Source organism: Drosophila takahashii, chromosome 3L, assembly GCF_030179915.1.
Source record: "Drosophila takahashii strain IR98-3 E-12201 chromosome 3L, DtakHiC1v2, whole genome shotgun sequence".
NCBI classification, from domain to species: domain Eukaryota; kingdom Metazoa; phylum Arthropoda; class Insecta; order Diptera; family Drosophilidae; genus Drosophila; species Drosophila takahashii.
The window spans coordinates 17,845,991-17,870,458 of NC_091680.1; the positions used below are offsets into that span (position 1 = coordinate 17,845,991).

Sequence of the window (24,468 nt, forward strand, 5' to 3'; positions counted from 1 at the left end):
AGGGAATAGACATTGAGAGAGTTGCCGGGAAGACCCGAAGACCCAGAGACCAAAAGACCCACGGCCGAGACACGACTTCATGCTTAATCAAAATGTGTTGTAGGGCAGCGCCTCTCTCTCGCCCGATGTACCTCGGATCCTTTGAACTGCCGACAGCCACCGTAATATTTAAACCAGATCAGATGAGATCAGTTCCATTCGCCGACTCTAGCCCATTCTTCGATTCCTCTTTTGGAGTCTCTCCGGTTTGGTTCTGGGTAAAATTATCACAGCTCCGCTAATGAAAGGGCAGACGAATGAAATTTTAACGAGCCCACGAAGGAGAGCGAGAGTCCTGCGGCAGGACCTCCTGGGTTGATTGTCCCTAAAAGGTGATAACGCCGCCATCAGTCCGCCTTACGAGCCCTCTTCCCAGGGTTGCGTAACGAATTGGATCAGGAGTCTATGCACCTTTGTCGATTATTAACGTCTTTTTACCATTTGGGTCTGGGAAATAGATCCTAATACATTTCTTTTGGCTGGTGAAGGGTATACAAAGGAACAAGTTTTAGAGACCTTTTAATTTATTCCCTATTTCCGTTTAAATAAATTTTGAATTCGAAAAAAAATCAATAAAGTGCATAATTACATTCAATTTTAGAGAATTTTTTAGCCAGGAATTTTACTTTTTATCAGTAGTGTTTAACAAATATTTTGACAAATGATGATAATAATTTTTTAATAATTTTTTTAGAAATACCTTTTCTTATCTTTTATTGTATTATTTTCTTCTAAAACGCCACAAATTATTCCCCTTAGTCGAAATAATGAGCTAATGAGGAATGATTTGAGACATTAATGTAGTTTGTCATTGATACCAAAGCGTACCAAACTCATAGCCGATTCAAAGCATGCCTCATCCAGCTCCTTAAGGAATCTGACTCCCGCACTAAAACTTTGACTATCTAGCCGCATAATGTGAGGTAACTCACACCAAGCGACATTAGCAACTTCTCCAGCTCATTATCATAGCCCGTCTCGGAGGTTGGGTTTCCCGTCATCGCGACATCCATCAGCTTCAGCGTAATCATTACCGACATATGTTACTGGAAACTTATCTCCCCGACCAAACCCCACCTCAATGCCAATGTCACACAGTGAAAATTATCACACTTGGGATTAGCTGGAAGAGCGTTTAGAATGTAACACCAGTTCTCCGAGAAGAAGAAAAAGGAAAACTTCCGCCCGGCGGCGTTAATCTTTGGCAAACATTTGTCCAAACACCTACGCAACAAAAGAGGAGCGTATGCAGATGTCGCCGGCTTGAATATACAGCGTACAATGTATATATATTTATTTATAAGCGAGGCCTGCGATAAGGATGCTGCTAGTCGTGATCCTGACAATTTGTTTCCAGCAGATAAGAGGATGCGCGGCTAGGTGTTAGTTCCTTCGCCCTGCGGTCTCTTTTGCGGCATCGCTGGGGTGTGATATTTGACAGTCCAAAATGATAAGAATTATTTACATTTTTTTAGGTCTGAGTCTGGGGTCTGGTATGTGCTGCTCGGCTCATTCTTCACGCGGTAATTTTTCTCATTAAAAGTTGCGGCCGCGCCAGTGAAAATTGTTGTCATTTAAAGCATTTTTTTCTGTTTGGGTTCTGGGGTTCGGGGTCTGGGGTACCAATGTGTGGGGGCCGGCGGCAAATAATTACCAGGACGTTTAAGCCACTCAGCCGAGCGTTGTGAAAATTCATAATATCCAGCACTCAGCCCCCGCCTTTGAAAGGGATTCTCTTTTTTTTTGGTTGCTGAATGGCTGTTCCGGGCACTTGCGGGTGGCATTTTGCGCATAAATCCTGTCATTCCGTTGGGTTCAGACTCAGACACAAAAAAATGGTGAAATTCATATTCGTATACGTGGGTATAATGAGAGAAAGGATGTGTTTGCTCGTGGGTTATTGTTTGGCACACTCACACAGGGATAGAGAGGAGCGTACATAATTAAGCTGTCGAGGATTATTTTGATGTGTCACAGGACGACATCATCAGGCAGCGGCAGCTGATGATAGCCGGAGGTCCTTTGGGGGGACGGGGCCCCTCCAACTTCATTTAAGCCAACTTTTGTTTGGTGAGAAGTCCGACAGCTGAGCATTCAAAACGAAATAAAATTTTGGGGAAATGGAAAATGAAAAATTCTCGCGATCATTTCAAAGAATTTAATCTTTCGGTTGAGGTGTTAGTTTCTGAAGCTACTTTAAGGCAAGTTCCTAAGACCATCAGCCGAAACGGTCGTAAAGATCGGGCTCAGACAAAAAGCTTACCAAATCAATAACAATTTTTCACAACTTCTCTTCTTCGCGGCTAAATAACAAATTTCCCCCTTTGTTGAGAACAAACAAAAGAGCTCCCCCAATGGGCCAAAGAATGATATTTATGTTGTCGTTTATGTAAAAACCACAAATGAAAAGAAAGACGAGCGCCTAACATGCGTGTAAATTATAATGCGAATCAAGCAAAGTGACTGAGAAGTTGGCTGCGTAGCGTAAATTAAATAATTCCTTTGTTGGCAGCCGTGCGGCATTTGCATAAGACCCATAAAAGACGAATTCTGTCAGCGGGAAGCCCGAAAAAAACCAGAAGAAGACCAGCCGAAAAACCCAACCTTAGACATTCTGACGACCTATTGAACCCCTCTTGGGTGGGGATGGGGTGAAAGACTTGGGCTCAGCCCGGCTCAGAGCTGTTTAAATTTCATTAGCTGCAGGAAAGAAAGAAGCGAACCGAACCCATTGGAAATGCTAATGAAGGAGTGTCTTTGGGGAGCCAACTACTACCTGGTCACCTGCCAAATGCAAGGCAACACTTTTGTCACCTTCCGCCGACGGCCGACAAAGAATCTACTCACCGGTCAGAGGATCCGAATGCACACGCATCCGTAATGAGCTTGGCCCGGGGCCAAGTCAGTACTACTTTGATTTCGAATTAAATGTTAATAAGTTCAACTCTTTGGCACTCTTTGGATCGCACTCGTCTCGATTGTTTGCTTCCCTCGAGGGCGGAAATGTGGCAACCATTCAGTGCTGCCATCACTTAGCTTGAAAAACAGGACAGATAAGCCACAAAAAACAGGGAAAAAAAGGACAAAAAATTTTTAAAAAGGACAAAAAAAAGGACAAAAGTAAATGTTCCTACATTTTTTTGTTTTTACCAATGGGTTATATATTTACTTAATATAAATGGATTTTAAATAAAATTCAATTATGTTATGATCTACTGCGCCCGACTCACAACCATCTTTGTTTGATCATTTTACCATGGTAAATTTTTGTGCGTATACGTAATAATCTAAAATTGTTAAAATAATTAATGCATATCAAGTAATTATATTCGTAATACAAAAAAATTAATATCTGCGTCAAACCCGAAAAAGAGTCGTTCAAATCTGAATTTTTTTCTGACAAAAAAGCAGAGAGTAAAAATTAAGAAATTTTAAAAGTGTTTTCCTAATTTTTTTGCTACAGAAAAAATCGTACTATAAAGAAAATCCATCGACTGCTTTACGTCTCTTTGATAATTTGTAAAAAGAATTTTTTTTAAGTGCCGAACTGAAAAAATGATGGTTAAAAAGGCATTTTAGCATATAAAAACAGGTTTATACACTTTCGACTAGCAAAAATAACACTCAAAACCTTATTTTTGAAAAAAGGACAGATTTCCGGATAGGGGATGTTTGAAATTTTTTCCGGATAAAGCCGTTAAAAAAAGGACAGATCTGTCCGGAAAAAGGACAAAATGGCAGCACTGCAACCATTTAAATGCTAAGCAGGCGGCCGAAAGGGCACCACTCTGTCTCGGAATGTTACGAGTTTATGCTCGTAAAATCGCCTAAATTATTCGTTTGCCTGAAATGTGCACTCTATAGTTTCCGGCTTTCGAGCGGATGACAGCCCCATATAGATAAGAGCTATGACAAAATCAAAGATCTCTTTTCTATCGGCTGTCCAAATATTTGTGACGCAGCTTGGATTTCATTCAAAGTTTCCATTTCTAATACTTGATTTGTTGTAGCTGTAAAGATCAGTTAATGCTGGGGAAAAAGTCGTTAAATTGAAATCCAATCGGGAGCTTACCAACAAAAAACATCTGACTTCTAAGGAAGTTTAAGATACAGCTTACAACAGAGGTTGTAATAAAGGCTGTTGGCTTTTATTCTTGGGAATACTAAATTTTTTATTGGGTGGTAAATAGAATGACTCATATGGGCATTAGTTTATTGGATAACATTTCTAGGCTTAACTTAACTTTTTAGTCTTAACTTGCATTACTTTGTTTATTTATAGCATTGTAAAAATATTATAAAAATTATATATATAATTAAAATATTACTTATAAAATAATTAACTTACTTTTAAATAATGTAAAACAAATAGAAAATAAATCAACAACATATTCTTTATGTTGAATATTTTTTCTATTATTTAATTATGTTATTAGGTTTAAAAAACTCTTTGGCTAAATCTTCGAAGAAATTCCTCCGCAAACAATTAGTCTGCATAATTTCGACCTTTTCGCAGAACTACTTAACCTTGAGTTACGGACTGGGCTAACAACTCCCCTTAGTTATGATGGATCTAAGACAACACGACTGCCCAATCCTAACTGTTCTGCATGCCAATCTAAATGGCCTGCAATTTTTTCACCCAGTCGAGCAGCTAATCACTGTTCTCGGGAGGCGAATCCAACTCCAATTACATTTAAATGCCATGAAATGGTATTTGATTTGGTTTATTTCGTCTTGTTTGTGCACAACCCATAATTACCAACAATTGTCAGTGGCCTGTGTACTTCTCACCGGCGATTATATATGTATATCCGTGGATGCGTGCTGGAAAATTATACCCTGCCCCATTAGGGCACCCAAATCCAAAGTTTAGACTCGATTTGGTGGCATTTGAAGGAATTCAAAGTCAAATGACATTTGTCACGCAAGCCATCAACCTTTTTCTTTCGACTCAAACGCAGACGAGGCCGATTAACTTTGATTTGGTATTGAACTTCTTGCGAGGAGGACTTAATTATACGTCCAAGGACCTAAGGGCCCTGCTTCGTTGATTTTAATAACTTTTGGCCGGCGAGCAAAAACTCACGGGGCAAAAGCGAAAAGTTCAAAGTTTCTGAGCTGCGTTTTATGCTCTGGCTCAAGGTAAATTTTTATTCGTTCTTTTTTTTCGGTGGTTTTAGCTCATTAATCACAGGGCACAAAGGAGGACCAGATCTCCGAAAATGGAACTTTCTGAGGCAAACCGAAGAAGCAGGCAAATATCGGAGTGCAGGAGGTGGTCGTCGCCAGCATTCAAGTCTAACAAATCAACGTGCAATTTGCTCATTGAACTATGATCGCTTCGCTGCCAGCGAGAAGTAAAAAATTAAAGTTAAAAGTATTTTTCCTTCTTTCGCCACCGCATTTTTTAGGAGTGTGGGTGGGCGTGGATTGCCAAACTTGATGACATAAAACTTCTGCTAGTGCTGCGTAAAGTTCGCTTTGCTGGGAAACTTTTGCGTGATTTATAACGCATGCAGGACTCGACGGGCAGAGCAGTCGAAGTGAAAAGCCGACTGGATGGGAGCTATAGGCTATGGGCGCCGAAGACACGTTTTCAATAAACTTTTCGCCCAGACATATTCATATTTTATGCATAAATTCACACAAACGACATTCGAAATGGCCAAAGAAAGCTGCAATTGAAAAGAGAAAGGAGAACTTCTCCAAAAGCGCCGAGTGTCAGACAATTAGTGATCAAAGTGGCCAGAAGGCCAATTGAGGACTGTCTATGAGTAAGTGCCAAAGTTGTAAAGAGATTTTAAATTCTAGGGAAATATTTAAAAAATATAAAGAAATAATTTAAAATATAAAATAACAAACCTGTCTTAAAGAAATATAAAATTAAAATGACTAAATTTTAATGTTTTAATTTATTTTTAGAATTTTAATTTTTATAATTTTTCTTAAAATGTGTTATTTTTCAAGACTAAAGGTATTTTATTAATTTAAAAAATTATCAAAGTCCATAAAATGATTTTAAAATTTAGCGAGTCAGCTGCGGAATTTAAGCAAAGTTCATATGAGGTCAGTTCTTCTACGCCGGAGTCTCATCTTATCTCTTACCATCGCAATTCAAACCACTTCTTATAGGGGTAAGAAGTCGATATATGGTCAAGGCTAGCGGCGCCCTTAATTCGCAGCCACACACGCCTAAAATAAACAAAAGACCCTTTTTCAATGTGCTGGCTCAAAAATCAGTTTCCACCTGCATCCTTTCGGTGGAATCGACCGGCAACAGTATCGGTATTCGGGATTCGATGTTCGGTATCTTGAACCTTTTCGGCGATGAGGCAGGTATAAAACGCGTGCCCCGTCTGCCTCGATTAGCATTTGAAATCATTAGCCGGGCTCGGTGCTGGACTGGTTTTTCAGCTATGGGTTCTGGGTTCTGGGCCTGGTTTTTGGTTCTCGTTCTGGCTGGCAAGGTGCATTCTGCATTATGGAACCGCAGCAACGTGGTCGACCGACCAACATCATCATCGCTCACATCGTGGCATTTATCTGGCATTGTGCATCTTCTTTTCACTCCGTTCTGTTCTTCGCACTCGGCCGTTTTTGGTTTTAGCTGAAAGCCAGCGGCGTCAAATTTGTAAATGCACCTGGATTTCCTCGTTTGTTCCTGCCTTTGTCTGGGCCCTTTTCTTCTTTTATTCTCTTCTGTTCTGTTCTGGGGCCCAGACAGCCCGAACGGGCCGATATTTGTTTTTTTGATATATGTTTGTGGGCATTAGTCTGCCTCTCGTTGTGGAAATCCTTTGACATTGCAGCCGTTCGTCGGGGATCATCATCCATCAAAAATGATTGCCGAAAGATGCGTTTCTTGTGATTTGAATTTCAGATTCAGGCACTCAATTAGTTTAATTGCACTCGGTCGGCTCAGCAGGTGAAACTCTATTCGGTTTTATTTTTTTGCAATGGTCTTAGGGGTATTTTTTCTTTAAGTTGTGGGTGTTGTCTGAATAGAAAGTTGTAATTAGCAGGCCTTTAAAAGTAATTCAATAAGGCAATCGGTTTCCGAAGATGATTGTTAATCGTTAGTGCGGGGTTTTGTATACCTGAAATAAATTTAAGAACATGGTACCACTGTTTCGGAAAAATGTAGCTTTAAATGCTAGACAGATCAAGTAACTATTGTAAAATTTAAATTATTATAAATATATAATAATATATAAGTTTTCCTAATACCTGATAATGTCTATTTACCAATCGGTACTTCTAAGAACTTTTAGAACATTTTAGATAAGTATGTATTGTATCAACAGCTTACTAACCAATCTCCCACATACATATACTCCACTCCTCTGACTTTCTATCTCAAGCTCTAAATAGCCTAAAAATTATAACTGCACATGTTTTCACTCCCATTTTCAATACCATTCGATCTTCCAGCCAACCACTGCTACATAAACTTAATTTGGAAAGCTCATGTTTAGCGGTTGATAGGACAACCTGTTCGGACTATCAAGAATCACATTAATAAGGTCTCCTGCCGGTGAAAATTGAACTTCTCAGATCGTACCCCTTCCTCGTATTTCAATGATAACGTTTATTAAATATTCCCCAACCCAAAAAAAAGAACGGCGATAATGTCAATCGGGCACTCTGCTTCATTTGGGGGCCTATCTACGCGGCCTTATCTAAGCCAAAGTTTCTTTTAATTAAAAGCAAGGCAACCCAAAACAAAGCCCGTCGTAGGTCTGTGAGCCAATGACCCGCATGTGTCTTGGCCAGCATCCAAACCCAGTTGAAACCGAGTCCAAACCGAGCTGCTGTTGGCAGAGACAAATGCAGCAGTGCACCGACACATTATTCATGCCGTTATCAGAGGAATGGTCGCTGTCTTGGATTTGGACTCGGATTCGTATTCGGATTGGGTATGCTGCCCTGGGACCAAAAGAAACACTTGCGAGTGGAGGTTGAAATATGTGTGCCACATCTCAGCCAGTTCGATACCCGTACTCCAAGAATTGAGTATTCCCATTTAATTTGGGTATAAAAAGCCCACAGCAAGTTATTCTAAAGTAAATAAAGAAACCTTTTATTACGGGTAAAGTGCTAAAAAAAATATACAAATTCATTGCTTCTTAAAAATATGTTTAACAAATAGTTGTTAGTAAAGAGCTTTTATTTTACGTTTTAAAGTAAATCTATTAGATTATATTGGAACTTGTTTTTTAAGTAATATAAAATTAAGAAGACATTGTTAAGCTCGGTGTTGAAATATGGATGCATTTGAGGACTATAAGAGAGTGGAATTAAATAGCTAATTCAACTTTTAAAAATATAAAAAAAATCATTGAGTAAAATAATTTTTGAACATTCTCTTAGGTTTAAATGATGATAAATCTACAACAAACATTTTTCTAAGTGCACTTAGCTTGGCCATCGGCCAGTAGCTGTTGGCCTGGCTATCGGCTGATCAGCTTGCTTGGTTGAAATATTTTCCAGCTTGCCACCGAGTTGGAATCGTGCACTATTTTGGCAATTTTAATTACAGCAGCTAGGCGGGAGCGGAGGGAAAACACTTTCCCATTCGGTGGAATGCACCTGCACACGTCAGAAACCCAGTTGATAAGGATCGGGATCGGGAGGAAATGCCTTCACGCATTGTCCTGACTCTGACCCCATAATTTCCGTAATCGCTTGCGTGTGCTCTGGACCTGCATGGAAACCTGTTTTCTCTTTACCTTCTTTAATAACGGACATCAACTTTGGATTTCAAGGCGTGTCTTATCCTTAAAGGTAGCGGGCTCGGGAATCTTACGCTTACCTGTCGCCTAGCCATCATCATCATCATCATCATCGTGGTACATTGTCCCTTTTTTGATCTTGGCCTTGTCTTCCCCCTCCAAGAAATGTATTAATTAAAGCAAAATATGACTCTCAAACTGGTTCTTTGCTGCTCTGCTCCCCACTCAATTGTTTCACTTCGGAAAATCGTTCCACATAATTGCAGTGATTTTTTCTTTCATTGTTACAATTTTGCTCATTCTGATGAGTGGCTGTCAATTGGGATCTTCTCGAGATGATTGCTGTTAAATGTGCGCGATTAGAGGGTCTTGGTGAAGGTCTAAAGATTGTGGTTAGTTGTAATCTGGTTTTAATGAATTCTCAAATCATAAACAGCCCATCATCAAATTTGAGGTTGTTTGGTTGACTATATTTGTTGTTAGTGATAAGGATTTTTTTAACAGTGACCGTAATTATTGTCTTGCCTTTAAAAACTAAATCATCGAGAAAATGTATTTAAAAAACTAAATATTTAAAAACCTTAAAGTAAAAGGAAATCACTATAATGCAACAAAGGCATTTTTAATAGTCTATAAATCAAAACCGGAACCATTTGAAATTCTTTATATGAAGAAAACAAATTCTTAGATTGTTCCTAAGGGAACGGTTTCTCGGAATTCGTCTCGGCCAACTTCCTGTGTCATCCTTATACCACATAAGTCTTCCGCAAAACATTAGATGCGCTTATTAGAGCCGTGACACAATGCTACCGGATGGGAATCACCCATTGACTACCTGTGATGAAAATCAAACCCCGATATCGAATGCCGCAGAAATACAATTGGATTGGCCAGATGACAGGGCATTCGTTGCTCATTGTTGGCCAATTTCATGACAATTTTTCAGCAGCCATGTCTCCAGGGAATTCTAAAGTCAGAAATTGTGCATTTGTTTCATATTTACTTGGGCGAGAGGCAGCTGTGCAATTGGATTTCGCATCGAAGGACCATCAATGTCATGCATACAATTGTGAGCGACACATAGGGATAAGGATTCGGGGCGAAGGATGTGTGTATATGCATTGTTGTCCTGGCCATTGGAAATTCTTGCGACATATCCGCTTCCTTTTGGCCCAAAGGCAATATTTGTCTTTCGAGTGAGTGACACTTTTGGCCAGGACTCCCTGTCGGAGGAACACAAAGGCTAATCCTCATGTTTACGAGGCTATTTACGGGTAGCGCGCCCATGACAATTTTTTTTACAATAACCCAAAGAAAATATTGAATGGGGAGCGGCGAGCTGTTTGCTTATCTTCCTGCCGAAAGGAAAACTATTTTGGCAAATTGCTTTAGAATAAAATTTAATTGGGGATTACCGGGCACTGCAACCGGGAAACTCCTCTCCATCGGTGTATGTGTCGCCTGTAATGCCCTGTGTTATCCTGGCCTTAAGGCTACTTAGGGGCCTGTCTCACATATTACCCATATTACGTTAAATGGCTTCTACAGCAGCAGCAGCAGCCAACGGCCAGGAGCAGCGTTCAAAGCCCGAAGTCTGCAGCTGGCCGTTTTGGAACATGTGTAATCATCGTACGTGTTGGCAATTGACAATTATTATTACGTAGTTTGTTGCCATTAACAGGATGTGCTGCTGCTGCTGGTCTGGCCCTCATCCTTCTTGGCCGCCCCCTTCCTGATGACATTGGCCAGCCGGAATTTATAGAGCTTCCTCGGCAGAGAGCTCGATTGAAACTTGATTGGCGTGGCGTAGGTTGTGGCAACAATTTGCGCAACGAGTTACAAATTGTCTTACAGGATGATTGGCAATAAGTTATTGGGTTAGCTATGCTCTTGGAATAGTGATAATATTTAGCATCGGGGGTATAAGTAGAAAGTAGTATAATATTTAAAAATAAACGCACTGCCCTAGTTCATAAGTATTATACGTTTTATAATAATTTTTTCAGTTTAAATAAACTTATTCAAATATATTACAGGCTGTTAAATAACACTTTTAATATAAATCGAACGAGTTTCATATATTTTTTAAGTATCTAAATATATCGGTATTAAATCTGGTTTTTTCAACAAGCCACCAGCATATAAAGGTATTTTTAGCAGACTAAGACTTAAAAATAAAAATTTTTAAATTCCCTTTATGGAAAATAAATTCTACATTTAAACAGCTTTAAAATTTTCCCACACTGAACTTCACATCTTCCTTAGATCCCTTGCCGGTTCCGAGTTACAAAAAAAACCCATTTCCTTCTTATAGTATCCTCGCACTAACAAGGATGGCAATTAATCATTGCGTAAAATGTTGAGCGCAAAGTGCGCAAGTACTTCCGACTAACTGCGATTGATTTTTGCCAGCCAAGAAAAGGCGATTTCGAATTCGGTTCCCACACCTAAGCAGCATCCGAAGCAGCTGCTTTTCCCTCGTCCACCGGCAGTCCTGTGAAAAATTCGCAGTGAAATGAAATTTTAGCAGCGGCAAAAGGCAACAAAAAGGGAACAATCCGGGAGTGAACAGCAAACAGAGAAAGGAGCAAAGGGTGCCAGACGCTGCAGTAAACTTCCGGCTGGCCAAAAATGCAACAGGACCAGGGATCCAGGATCCAGAAAACTGGACAGGACAGTGGCGAACAGGTCCGAGTTCCGAGCTCCGTTGGCCGGTCCTTCTTTTCTGTTCCTTTCTGCTTTTGTTTGTTTATTGCCACGCCATGGCATGCCATACAATGTCCTTCCGGTCATTTATTAACGTCAATGAAATGCTATTGCCTGCCCTCGCTCACTCTTCGCAGCTCCTCGCTGCAGTTGAGATTTTACTGCTCTGATTTGCTTTGCTTTTTGGCCGGGTCGCTCGAGTTGGCAACGATTTGTCGCCGAGTCAACACAACTCAGTCGAAGGTTGCGACGCGTCCTTCCTGCTTCTGCCCGCATATATCCTTGATGCACTCATAAAGCAAAAATATTGCCAAATAGTAAATTCCGCTCTTCTCGATGGGGGGAGAAGCCACTGCAAGTTACGTGTCACTGCACAGAAGAAAAAAATTCTCCAAGGGTTGTGACTATTGTACTTAATGGTTGGAAAATTGGGAAAATAAAATAGAGTATTTTATAAACTTAGAGAAATTTATCCAGGATTTTTTTTAAGAGAAAATTTTAAAATTTATTTTAAAAGTTCCTAAATTAAAGAAATTTCAAGAAAAGTGATCATAAATATCTTGTATTAAGTGGTTATATATTTTATTAATTAAGTTTTGATGGGTTATTAAACTCACACACTTTATTGCACTTTTCTAACGAAATATTCGTAATGTTTCACTAATTTCACATTTTGTACAAACTTAAGTAGGATTAAAAGAAATAAATTGAGTAATAAAAAAAACATTTGTTTTAAAAATATTATAGGTTTTGAAATATTATAGACTTTTGTATTTTATAATACAGAAATGATTCTGGTTCGAGAGATATTTTCCCTCTCTGTGGGAAAGACTTTGATGGTGCATAAAGTTAAGATTTCACTGCAGGTAAGCCATCCAACCACTTACCATAATTCTGATTGATTCTCCCAGCGATTTTCCCGAAAGTTGCCTTAGCCTTTGGGCTGCCAGCTACCGTCTTACCGGACTTATAGCTTCGGACCAGTTCAAGACCCTCATAATTTATATTTAATGATCCGCAGCTAGACTAGACCTACCTCTAATTGACATTTAAACTGTCTACTCAGCCGGAGTGATATGATAAGCTGATTGATGTGCCCTCTGGATGGATGGATGGACGAAGTACCAAAGAAGAGGAATTAGAGGGATTTTATTAATTGATGATGGCAGTCGCAGTGCCGATGACAACATTTGCTGCAGGTCAGGCATTCCAGACAGCATCCCAAAACGCTAAACCCGAAAGGCTTTTAATTTCCCTGTTGTTGAAATCATAAATCAAAAGCGGGGATCGCATTCAGGTGGAGTCCGAACGAGGCAGACAAGTGGCTTTGGCTCTGCATCTCCGATAGCCGAACATTTTGTATCTGCCAGATCGCCTGGCTAATCGGAGGCAACATACACACAAACCGAGTATCTGGTTGCGTTCGCCGAGCATCGGCATAAATTACACAAATTGCATTTCCATGTCCAGAACTCTGATGGATCATCGCCCGCGTCGCCATCGCTGGCCATCGCTGCTCATCAGCATAATCGTTAAAATAACAGCGCAATGCACTTCGATGCCGATACTCGTGAGTGGCTACCGCGTTTCGTTTCGTTTCGAGTGGTCCAATCTGCCCCATCCCAACTCATCCCATCCCATCCATCCATCGGATCCAGAAGTCTATGCCCCAGAGGGTCCAGCGCAAATGGAATAAAAAACACACTCCGAAATGTTTGGGGCGCCGCAGTCGATGGCATCTCCCATCTCGCATCCAGTTGGCTTGTTTATTGTGTCGGGGCTGAATTCGGAGGCATGTTTAAACAGCGAAATGAACTTGTGGATAAACACCATTATGGTTATTTGGCATCCACTTTGGGTCGCAGCCGCAGCAGCCTCCGATGTTTGTCGCCCTATTGGGTATACGGCTCCACTTCACTGCCCACTGCCACCGCATTTGCGGCATCTTTGCTGCATGGGATGGAACAGTCCATGTTTGAGCTTGATTTAGTTATTTAATGCGGCATTGACATAAGTGCACTCCGCGACTCAAGTTCGAGGCTCAAGATCAATCTCCCATGTGATTTCCGTGGGCGACTTGCAAGGACAATGCAAAGATGCACTTCACGACTTGGTTTGATGGCATGGTAATTGACAGAAGAACTCCATGACTTGGTTCTTGAGGAAGAAGCTTCGCCGAGGCAGTAGTTTGATTTTTGAGAAGATTTTTAATGGCCGGTTTTTGACATCACAAACTTTTTTATTAATTTTAAATTCATTGGGTAAGGATTGGATTCACAATATATTTTTTCTGCGGTCCTACATTTTTGTTGTTTAATGATATGAAAAAAATCCTCTCTATATAAATTGTTGAAAATAAAATAGAACCAAAATTGTCATAGTTTCATGAAGAAATAAGATAAACCATAAACTCTTTGTTTTTTAATATCTCTCACATTTGGATAATTTGAAGGTGAAGGTTTTTGCTTTAGGAAAACTATGACCATTAGAATGTTCTATAATCTGAATGGGAAATATCTGGAGTTTTCGTAGAAACTTTAAACGATTTGAATAGCACGTGGCCTAAAGGTATTATGACTATAATAAAACAACTCTCTTTGAATGGTGGACTCAATTATCTTACACATATGTCCTTCGAATGTCACTCAATGAATATGTTTATCTGAAAGATACTTCTTAATGGATCCTAGAACTCGACAGGCTCTTAACCTTTGGGAGAGAAAAACGCATTACAGCTCAATTTAAACATAATGGCCTATCATTAAGAATATTCAGGGACCTGCGCGGACCTTCGGCTGACCTTGGGGATAAGCGAAATGAGTTTATTATCAGCGCACGCCTTGTTTTCGCCTTCGGGCTCGATTCTGCGCATGCGCGGCGCGTGGTTGCGAGAAATGCACTTATTATCCTGCAGGACCTCAATTATGACTCAAGGTTGCTGCGCCCTGTGTGTCCAGAAGGCATTGTGCAATTGGACCTTGACTTGGCCCCGAAGGACATGCAACCCATTCGGAGTGCCGGCTAATTATGCACAAGGTCCTTGGACTTGTTCCTTGGGTCCCGGATCGTGGCTAATGGCCTGTGTATCCTTGGCCGTTCGCGTGTGTGTCCAGAGCTGACAAAAGTCGCCATTGTTTGACGTTAATTGCACTTTTCCAACCGAGTGCGTGTCCTTGCTGCTGCCCCGTTGTCCCGGGGATAAGTCAAATTAATGTTCCACCCAAGGACATTGGCCAGGACTTTGTGCATCCTCCGGGAACTGGTGTGAAAACTGACAGCGTGTGTATGTGTATGTCGTTTCCTGGAATGTCCTTCAGCCATATCGCTCATATTGCTGTGCGCAAAAAAAAATAAAAATGAAAAGGGACCCAAGAACAAGAGAGCGAAAAGGGACACGAGTGCCTGCTGCGAGTTTATATTAGATAAAAATTTAATTTCGCCTCGGTTCATGTGTTTTTGTGCTGGGTGCTTAAGACTCAATGCATGTCCTTGGTGTGAACTGTCAATATCCCGAAGTTGGGAGTTCGAAATCCGGCACATTCTCCCCGGGTTGTTGTAAAAATGCAATTATGATTGTATTATGGTCGCCTTTGTGTTTACTCTAAACACTCGTCCTTTGTCCGTTTGTTTGGCATCAAATATTCCCTGGGATATGGGAATTCGTTCCTGTGCAACCCGCATCCACACATACGTTCCGATATCTGGCCAATCTGGGTGCAGCTTTGCAGTTGTCATCCAACATTCAACATGCATCCATTCGATACTCCATGCTGGTCGATGGCTAATAAATTATCCACCTATTATCCTTGCCAAGCAAATTTCCCCTTTGTCCTCTGAAATTGGCTTCGTGTGTGTCTTGTTATCGGGCAAACCTGCATTTCGATGACTTTTCTGATTCCCCAACTCCAGGTGCGAAAATCACCTTTGCAAAGGTGCATTATAATTGGGAGTGACCGAATGCATTTCAATGACTTTCGGGAAATGGGTTATTATTGTTTTTATACTGGAACTCAGATATACATTAATATTTTTTAAAATGAATATTGTAAATATTAATATTGTATAAGGTGAACTAAAAATAAAACAAAAATCTCCAGGAACTTAAAAAAATATTAACTGAAGGTTAATTTAAAGTTTACTCTAGGAAAACAATGTCAGTCATGTGATAACCTTTCACAAATGTCTGCATTTATTTACCCAGTCAATCCTGACTCCTTTTTAATTCCGAACTACTTATCCTTCTGTGCAATGTTTGCCTTCCTCCCTTGATTACATGAGTAGCACCCCAACCCCTTTGGTTAACCACGTTCAATGCAACCACAAATTCTCCGGAAAACACCTACTAACTTGACCTTCACAATTGCGAGTGCGACAGTTCCGCAGTGAATCAACCCTCTGGGCAAACAAAAAACCTCGATACATCGATATAGTGATACTGGGCAAATATACCAGGATATATCATCGTGGTCACCCCTCAACTGTACACAAAGTGTGCGCAAACAAACTCAACCCCTCGGCCTCATCGGCACCCTCGAACCCCCCACTTCTCATCCCCAAAAGCCTCTCGACTGCACTTGAACTGTGTGCAACATATGCAGTTGATGTTTTTTACCAGACTGCAACATTTTATTATTCTTTTTTTTTCGCTCTGCTTTGTTCAACCCCTCTGGATACAAAAATATCTAAATTATGAACTATGACAAATATTATATTACCAACAGGATGGAAGAGGGAAAACGCCTCCTTTTGGGTGATTAATCATTGTGGTAAATTGTGAAAAAAATAAACCAAAATAGGAGAACCAAAGGAAGTATGAAAGGAATGACAAAAACGCTGCATTTTGTTGGCCATTTTGTACAACTTTTATAGAGAGAGGCGGGGAAAACTGCAGCCGGGCCATGAACAATTTATTGCTTTAAGCCGATTACGGAGTAGTCCTCCTATCGCTGTCACTCCCTTTCCACGCCACATACATTTATATATAGTATCACCCGATGTCCGCTAAGTAGGCGACTCTCGCTGCCGTCGACACCGCTCAAAGTGGTCACATTAAGTAAGCTTAGGTCTTAGCACTATTTTTTCCAACCAGCTCTGCTCACCCAGGGGTTCTGGTGCGAATGATGAAGGGTTAAGGCAATTAAAATTGAAATCACTCGGTCAGCTTTACTTTGATTTGTTGACTGGAGTTAATTGCTGTTTAAATGGACTTAGTCGCACTCAACTAAGGGGGAAACGGATTTTATTTGGAGTATTGGGATTTAACGGGTCAAGGATTACAAAGACAAATAAAGTTTAACAACAGTTTGTAAACTCTTTCAAAAATATTAGGATGTATAAATTGTTTAGAAATATTTTAATTTTTTAAATGGGTAGCAATTACTTACATGTATTATATTTAAATGAAACAACTTCTGGTTTTTATACCCTTGTAGAGGGTATTATAATTTCAGTCAGATGTTTGCAACGCAGTGAAGGAGACGTTTCCGACCACACAAAGTATATATATTCTTGATCAGCACCAATAGCCGAGTCTATCTAGCCATGTCCGTCTGTCCGTTTCTATGCGAACTAGTCTCTCAGTTTTAAAGCTATCGCGATGAAACTTTTCCGAAAGTCTTCTTTCTATTGCAGGTAGTACATATGTCGGAGCCTGCCGGATCGGACCACTATATCTTAAGGCTCCCATAGGAATATTCAAACAAATATGAGAAAATCCGTTCTAACTTTGTAGGAAGTAGGCGTTTTGATTTTTGACAACTTAAAAAAAAAATTTAAATAGGCACGCTGAATCTGGAATCCCTGGAACTGCACCGAGTGAGCATTAAACTATAGGTATTTACTTTATCTGCAAGGGTATATAAGCTTCGGCTGGCCGAAGGTAGATTCCTTTCTTGTTTTAAATGTTATTTTCCCACAGCAGTAGCAACCTGACCCATCAGTTTCTCAAATTATTGCCAGCCATAAAGACTCTAATCTCTTTGGCACACATAATGGGACAGAGGCGATCCAATTTATGTACAGGAAACGCTGGACAAATCGAAATGGAGCTGGCTCATTGAACGCAACTGGCCAGCTGACATTGCAGGACAGTCCACCCTCATAAGGTAGCTTATGATAACGATCTGTTATTGGGAAATTTCTTTGGCAGAATAATTGCAAATGCTCTACAATTGACAGGCTCAATGCATTTCGTACTTGATGCACTTGAAAATGTAGGCTAACTGCATTTTTCAGTTAATGCGGGAGACAAAGAAACATAATTGTCGATGGCGAGTGGAAAATTATAAAAGTGCATCCGAACATAAATCTAGATTGACGCATGCGTTGAGGGAAATGGGTTTTCCATAACTGCGCAACGGCAGCTGCCACTGTTCGGCACACCCTGTGGAAAATTCGTGAGGGGAGGAAGGGAAAACCACCCTGATCCCAGCTTAGGGTTATGGTTAGCACCCCAGCATCATCATTATCCTGATCGAACGCAAATGTGTTAATTCTCCCCCTTTGCAGACTCTCTCTCTTTGTCGTCCTTCCACAACTCTTATCAATCTGCCACTCGACTCTGCGTTGTATGCAACATTTGTTCACCACATGCCAGCCGTAGAACGTAGAAAGAGCTGTCCTTCCCCTTGGCAACTTGTAATTTATGCCCCGAAAGCATCCATTATGAAAACATCAACACACATTGTGCAAATCAAGCAATTATCGCAGGAAATATTCAACGTAATTATCGGGCGTTAGAGGATTTCCATAGGACAGCGGTCCTACGGGGTTCGGGTTATAGAAAAAGGCACGCGATGGGCTGGGGTTGCATTGTAAAATTTTATTTTATCTAATGCGTTTTCACAGAGGGATGTCTGGTGTGCTTAAATCCATTACAGATCACTTAGGTACTTTTAAAAGTTATTCATATCAAGATGCGATAAACAGGAGTCAAGTGACGAGAAAATGTTATAGATGGGAAAATGGAAGTAATTTTTAGTTTTTTAGTTTTTAATTTTTGAAAGTGTTTTGAATTAAAATGACCATAAAATTGGTCAAGTTTCCACGCGTTCTAAATTTTGCAAATATTTTTTCCATTGTATTTGTCAAATTTTGTTCATTTGTTCATGTCAAAAATTCCATTTCGTATTGTGTCAATTTGCTGATTTGAATGCCCAAAAAGGTGTGATTAATTTCCCCGAAAAAGAGAATAAAAATAAGTAAGATTTTCCTTTGATGTCTCGCAGACGGCGGCGGTCAAATGTCACAACACCTACGCCGGAAAGTGCAAAGTAAACAAAGCAGGGAGTATTTCTCTTTAGGGGCATTCAATTTGGCACCGACAGGAGCTGGCTTTTGTGTATGCAAAATACATGACAGTTAAATGAAAAGAAAATAACATTTTCCCAGCACACACGAGAGGGAATCCTGTGCTGATTTTGACAACTTAAGTGTGGAGGAGTCGGCAACTCAAGGAGTTCTACCACAGATCTCGAGCACACGAAACGTGGCCACATTTTTCTTTGGGACTCGTTTGCTTTCTGTTTTTGTGTGTGTTTTTCTGTTTATTTAGATTTCGTGCCTGGCAATTGGCTTTGGCCACCCGAAGGTTATCCTTTGCAGATCAAAGTTGAAATTTATACATACAAATGTCACACCTCTCAAGGATTATGTATAACAAAGCAGAAAAAAGGAGCCGAAAAACAAAACAAATTTCTGCATACTTCGGCATTGACTTTGCCCGGGATATGTGTCATATCCACACAGTCCCCCCCAAAATACAAATTGTTAAAAAGATTATGTCGTGCCAGAGGAAAAACGAGAGGAAAATTTGTTTTCTTTTTGCGCTCTTTGGCATCCGTTCATTGTTGCCGCCTCTTCCTGGTCGGTTGCCTTATTTTGTTTGGCAACAGCTTTCAATGCCATGTTCCCTGGCATGTTTTGACTTCGGGTTGTTTCTCCTCTGTTGTTGGCGTTGCTTGTGGTGAATATTACGACATGTAACATTTTATGTGTTTGTCCCCCCACCCATCGAGCGCTAAGCTTTCATCTAAAGAAAAAAGTGGGCTTCAATGGACGATATCATGCCTGAGATAAAATGTGGCAAATATACGAGACGAGCTACAATCTTCTAATCTTACTTTCTCGAGAATGACTACTTTTTGTGGGGAAACCAAAGGAGTTGCTATTTTGAAGGTATGACATTTTAAGTACAAATTCTCTTTAAGAAATGAGTCAAAGATTTTTTTATTTGGATCAAAAATCATGTAAATTTCTCAGTTCTTTTAGAAATGATTTTCAATTTATGTTTAGCTTTTTTTCAGAAATCTTTTAATTTTAAAACAATTTTAAAATGTATTTTTTTTACACACCGATATTTTGAGGCTATTTTACTTAGATAAGGTTTATAAAATGTAATACAAAAATTAAAATCGTTTAGCTGCTTCGACTGACATTGTCCTGGTTGAGGTTCTTCTTCTCCAGAGGGGGTGCGATACACAGGACTTTTAACTCAGCCTCGTTGCCAGACTCAATTTTCTACGATATATGGTAGTTTTGTTAGATAATAATGATTTTTCATTAGTGGAACAGTTTAGTTGAACTTACATTGACCTCGACATCAGTCCAATTGGCAATCAGTGGAACGAGCTTCATCACAGCGAAGGCGGCCAGGATACCAAGTGTCAGTCCACTGCTGTAGTACTCGTCCTCCATGAGGCCAATATAGAGTCCGCTGTGCTCGTGCCTCATGGCGCAGAAGTCCCCGGAGCAGATATAGGCCAACACGCCGACGCCCACGGGTCCTTTGACCCAATTCTCGGGCAGAAAGCCGAGGCGATCCTTTTCGGGATGTCCAAGCGCTGGGAGCTTGATGGCTCCTCGGGCAGAATTGGTGGCAGCCGAACGAAAGGCAGCCAAAGTCAAAGGACGCAGAGCTGTAAAATCCGAAACCTCAATCAGTCTTACTCATATTTGGTTTTCTTTTGCAGAACGCTTATTTATTAAGGACTGCCCTTTGACTTTAAATTGGTTTTTCATTTCACCTGATCTTGAGAACATTTTTCAAAAAATTGCGACGAATTTGATTCAGTGAATTTCCCTAAAATTGCTAGTATAGTAGTTCTGTATGAACTGTAAGATACCAATTTTTCAAAAGAAAGATATGGAAAAGGTGACCAGATGGGTTAAATAAATCTACTATAATTTTTGACATTTAAAAACTGTTTTTAATGCAATGGTTTCTTTTTATAATCTTTCAGTTTCTGAAATTTGTTTTTAGATTTATGTAAAATTTAATTATTTAATTTTAATTTACTCGCTACTGGCGAGTATTTGACATTTAAAAACTGTTTTTAATGCAATGGTTCCTTTTTATAAACTTTCAGTTTCTAAAATTTGTTTTTAGATTTATGTACAATTTAATTATTTAATTTTAATTTACCCGCTACTGAAAAACAATTAATATTTTCCTTTAATTAGCCATGGTCTTTGTTAGCGTCGTTGTCCATGCCAAACTAAACACCAACTTTCCGAAAGAAACTGGCCTAGTTTTTGGCCAAAAAAGGAGGGGCGAACTAAGCCCAAAAGATATCCCGTAGATACACACTCCACACAATGAGAGGGGGTGGCGAAATTTTGTCGCTAAGCAAACGGGGCTGAAAATAAAACTGTACCCAGTACTATGGCTAATTATGTGTATTTTAAGTTTTTGGCCAGCTCACTAGCCGGGATAAACGGGACGAGATGGCGGGCTCACTTCGCACACAATGCGACAGCGTTGAGTTGCATAATTAAAAACTTTACATTCTTCTATTTAAGTTGCCGTGCGCAAAGAAAAGATACAAAATTATGTACCCCAACTACATTTTCCGCCGATTTCATTTTCCTTTTTGCAAAGCAAATAATTGTGAGGAGCTTTTGAGGGGTAGAGGAGAAATGTTGGCTCTCGGTGGGGAAAACATCTTTAAGTTGGCCAAGGCAAATAATAGCGAACGGAGGCTGTGCGGAGGCCACAAAGGACCTTTTAACGCTGCTGCAGAGCACAAATGCAGGAAACAGGATATTGGATCATTTAGCATTAAGGCGGCGTCGCCTACCGACCCAGTCACACCCCCATATTTCCCCGATTCCCAGCCCGCTTCAATGCGAAACAAGTTAAGCGCAGCGCGAACAATAAAAAGGGAGCAGGATCCTTGGGATCCGGGAAGCAGAAGCAGACAAGGACGAAACGCGTTACGCTTTAATAACTTGCCGCAGGATTAAGTCCTGTGCAATGAGATGATAATGCGCCGTGTCTTTCGCAGCGGGCATTCCCCCTTTGCCGCCTTTGTAGGCGCCTTGTTTGCGGCTTGCGACTTGCGACTCTCTGAGGATAATGTTGATTATGCTTGGGCGTATCATAAAAGTGTAGCCATCACCCAATCTTTGCGGCAGCCATCGAGCAAAACAAATTATATTACAAAATGATTCTCCCGCTCCCATCACTCCCGCGTTGCATATTAGGATGCCACCAGAAGCTTCCTTCTGACATGGTTATCTGGATTCTGGGCTGCTCCGGCAAATTTATTGGCCAATAATGGGGAAAATGGAATTTGTGGCAAATTCGGGGACATATGTGATTTTTATGAGAGTGGTACTAATTTGACTCTTTGAAGACTTATTTTCTTAAAAATCTGATTTTTTCAAGATAAGGGATTTTTTTTAAGTTTCTCTTTTAAATATTCTAGTTTGCCTTATAAGTAGTGAGGTTATTATTTCTCTTTGGCTTTCATTCACTTTTAAATACATTTGCTCGAATTTTGGAAATATTTTTAGTTACTGGTAATGGCTTCTTTAACTTTAAAAAATATTCTTTTCACCAAAAAATTATTAGCCAATTAAGTAAATTTCTTAAATTAAGCAAAGGACACCTAACTTCATTATTCCATTCAATGGTAGCTAATTTTTATAAAATTTTTTTGAAGGTTCTAAATTTGTTTCTAATTTCGGAAAAAGTCATCTTAAATAAATTATCTTACAGCGGGACAGAAAAGGTGGGTTTCTTCTGAAGTTAAAATATTTAAAAAAATTTGTAATAAGCGATGTTTTAAGAATAGGGATTTACGACTTTATTGCACATTTTGCCCAAATTTTGAATTTCGCTCTCGATAAGATCGCCGGGCTTCAGGAAGCTCGACGGTTGGCGATAGGCGCCCGCTCCGGCAGGCGTGCCCGTGAGTATGATGTCGCCCGGACAGAGAGTCAAGTACTGGGACAGGCGGTGTATAAGGAAGTCGACCTTGAAGATCATATTTCGGGTGTTGCCCGTCTGGCGCTGCTCCCCATTGATAGTCGTCTTGATCCACAGGTTATTGACGTCGGGCACATGGCATCGGTGAACTATCGTAGGACCCAATGGGAGGAAAGTATCCATCGAGTGACCGCCAAGAAGGGCATTCCAATCCCTGGCCACGATATCCTGAACCACCATGAATCCGAAGACGTGTTTCAGGGCCTCCTTGGGCGCTACTTCCCGGCACTTTTTGCCCATAACGACGGCCAGCTGGCATCCGTAGTCGATATGTTTGGCCAAACTGTGCGCCTTGATGTTGTCCAATGCTCCCGTAATCGAGGTGGCGAACTTGACATGAAAGCTCGGCTCCCTGGGAATCGAGATGTGCTGCTCGTCACAGTTGTCCACGTAGTTGCAATCGATGCCGATGATCTTTCCCGGTGAATCGATGGGCGGCAGCAGGCGCAGATCCACGGACTCCACATTCTCAATCGTCATGAATTGCACGCTATCCAGCAGGCTGTCCATACAATACCGCTGCTGGATGAAGTCCATCATGTTGGAGGCGGCACAGGTGATGCTCGACAGCTCCACCATTTTGCTGCCATCCTCGGAGACCATGCCCAATCGCTTGAGGTGCTCATTGGCCCTCCGGTACTGCATGAACCTGCACTTGGGCAGCACCTGTTCACCAGGCCTGATGGCCACCAGGGCCTGGGTGGTCGGGTGATTGGTCTGAAGCTGACGGAAAATATGGTGCTGCAGGTGCTTCTGCGACTGGCGATCGGGACGCGGACGACACCACTTGGGGATGCAAGTGCGAAGAAGGTGGAAAAGGCCACTCATCTTCGTTTGGCTTGCTTAATAATTTTGAAAGTTCTCCTAGTTAAAATAAAATTCGTGTATTATTTATTTATAACTTATAAACTTGTTGTACAAAACATGGAAGTGTACCTAGAGTTTTGAAGTTTTTTTTAGTCCTTAGTTAGCCTACTAATCTATGTGGACTCATACACTCAAAATAAAATTAACCCTAAAGTCAAGGAAATCGCCCTACTTTTGTCTTCAAGACAAGCTCGCCCTAAATTTTAGGGTCACATTTTTCTATATTTTTGATTTTTTTTGACGTCATATTTCTAAATTTTAGGGTAATTTTACTAAATTTAAGGGCAAAAATTTCTAAAAAGTAGGAAATTTTCCTAAAAAATAGAAATTAAAAACAAAACAAAAAAACATGTTCAATCATGATTTTTTTTGTATATACGTTTATATTATGTACATACATAGATACATATGCAGGCGTTGTGTGTCTTGAATATTGTGCATGTTAAAGGTTATGTATTTATTATTATGTATTTGTGCTTGGATTTCTTATCTAACCAAAGCCAAATGTGGTTGTAAATGTGGACTACGGGACTGCGGAAGATTGGGAATGTAGAAATTATGATTAGTTAATATTTTATCTTCATGAAAAAAACTTACATTTTACTTGTCCGTCGGTGAGATTCGAACCCGGGTCTCCCGCGCGAGCAGCGAACGGCCTACATACTGGGCCATTGTAGCACTTAAACTTGCTGTGGCAAACCGAGCATTGTATGTAAAGGGTGAAGCGGACAACACATTTGAATACTAATTGCATAATTTTGACCATTCGCGTTTTACTTATTTACATACGTATATACATATGCATATATTTATGCTATCGCAATTTATATTATGTGTAGTATATAGTAAATA

The 24,468-nt window shown here is 40.3% G+C and overlaps 2 protein-coding genes across 2 annotated transcripts; both read right to left on the reverse strand.

The window, feature by feature from the left end:
• Positions 1-19,816: 19,816 nt before the first annotated feature.
• On the reverse strand, positions 19,817-20,661 carry LOC108057913 (ATP synthase subunit b, mitochondrial). Its single transcript, XM_017142370.3, has 3 exons — positions 20,504-20,661; positions 20,067-20,395; positions 19,817-19,997 (listed from the first exon to the last, which is right to left on the reverse strand). Exons 1-3 carry the CDS (start codon positions 20,517-20,519, stop codon positions 19,896-19,898), a joined length of 447 nt encoding a protein of 148 aa, XP_016997859.2. The 5' UTR covers positions 20,520-20,661; the 3' UTR covers positions 19,817-19,895.
• Positions 20,662-22,543: 1,882 nt separating this feature from the next.
• Positions 22,544-23,684, reverse strand: LOC108057912 (oxaloacetate tautomerase FAHD2A, mitochondrial). The gene has a single exon (XM_017142369.3). The coding sequence runs from the start codon at positions 23,575-23,577 to the stop codon at positions 22,546-22,548; it is 1,032 nt and encodes a 343-aa protein (XP_016997858.2). The 5' UTR covers positions 23,578-23,684; the 3' UTR covers positions 22,544-22,545.
• Between the last annotated feature and the right edge of the window lie 784 nt (positions 23,685-24,468).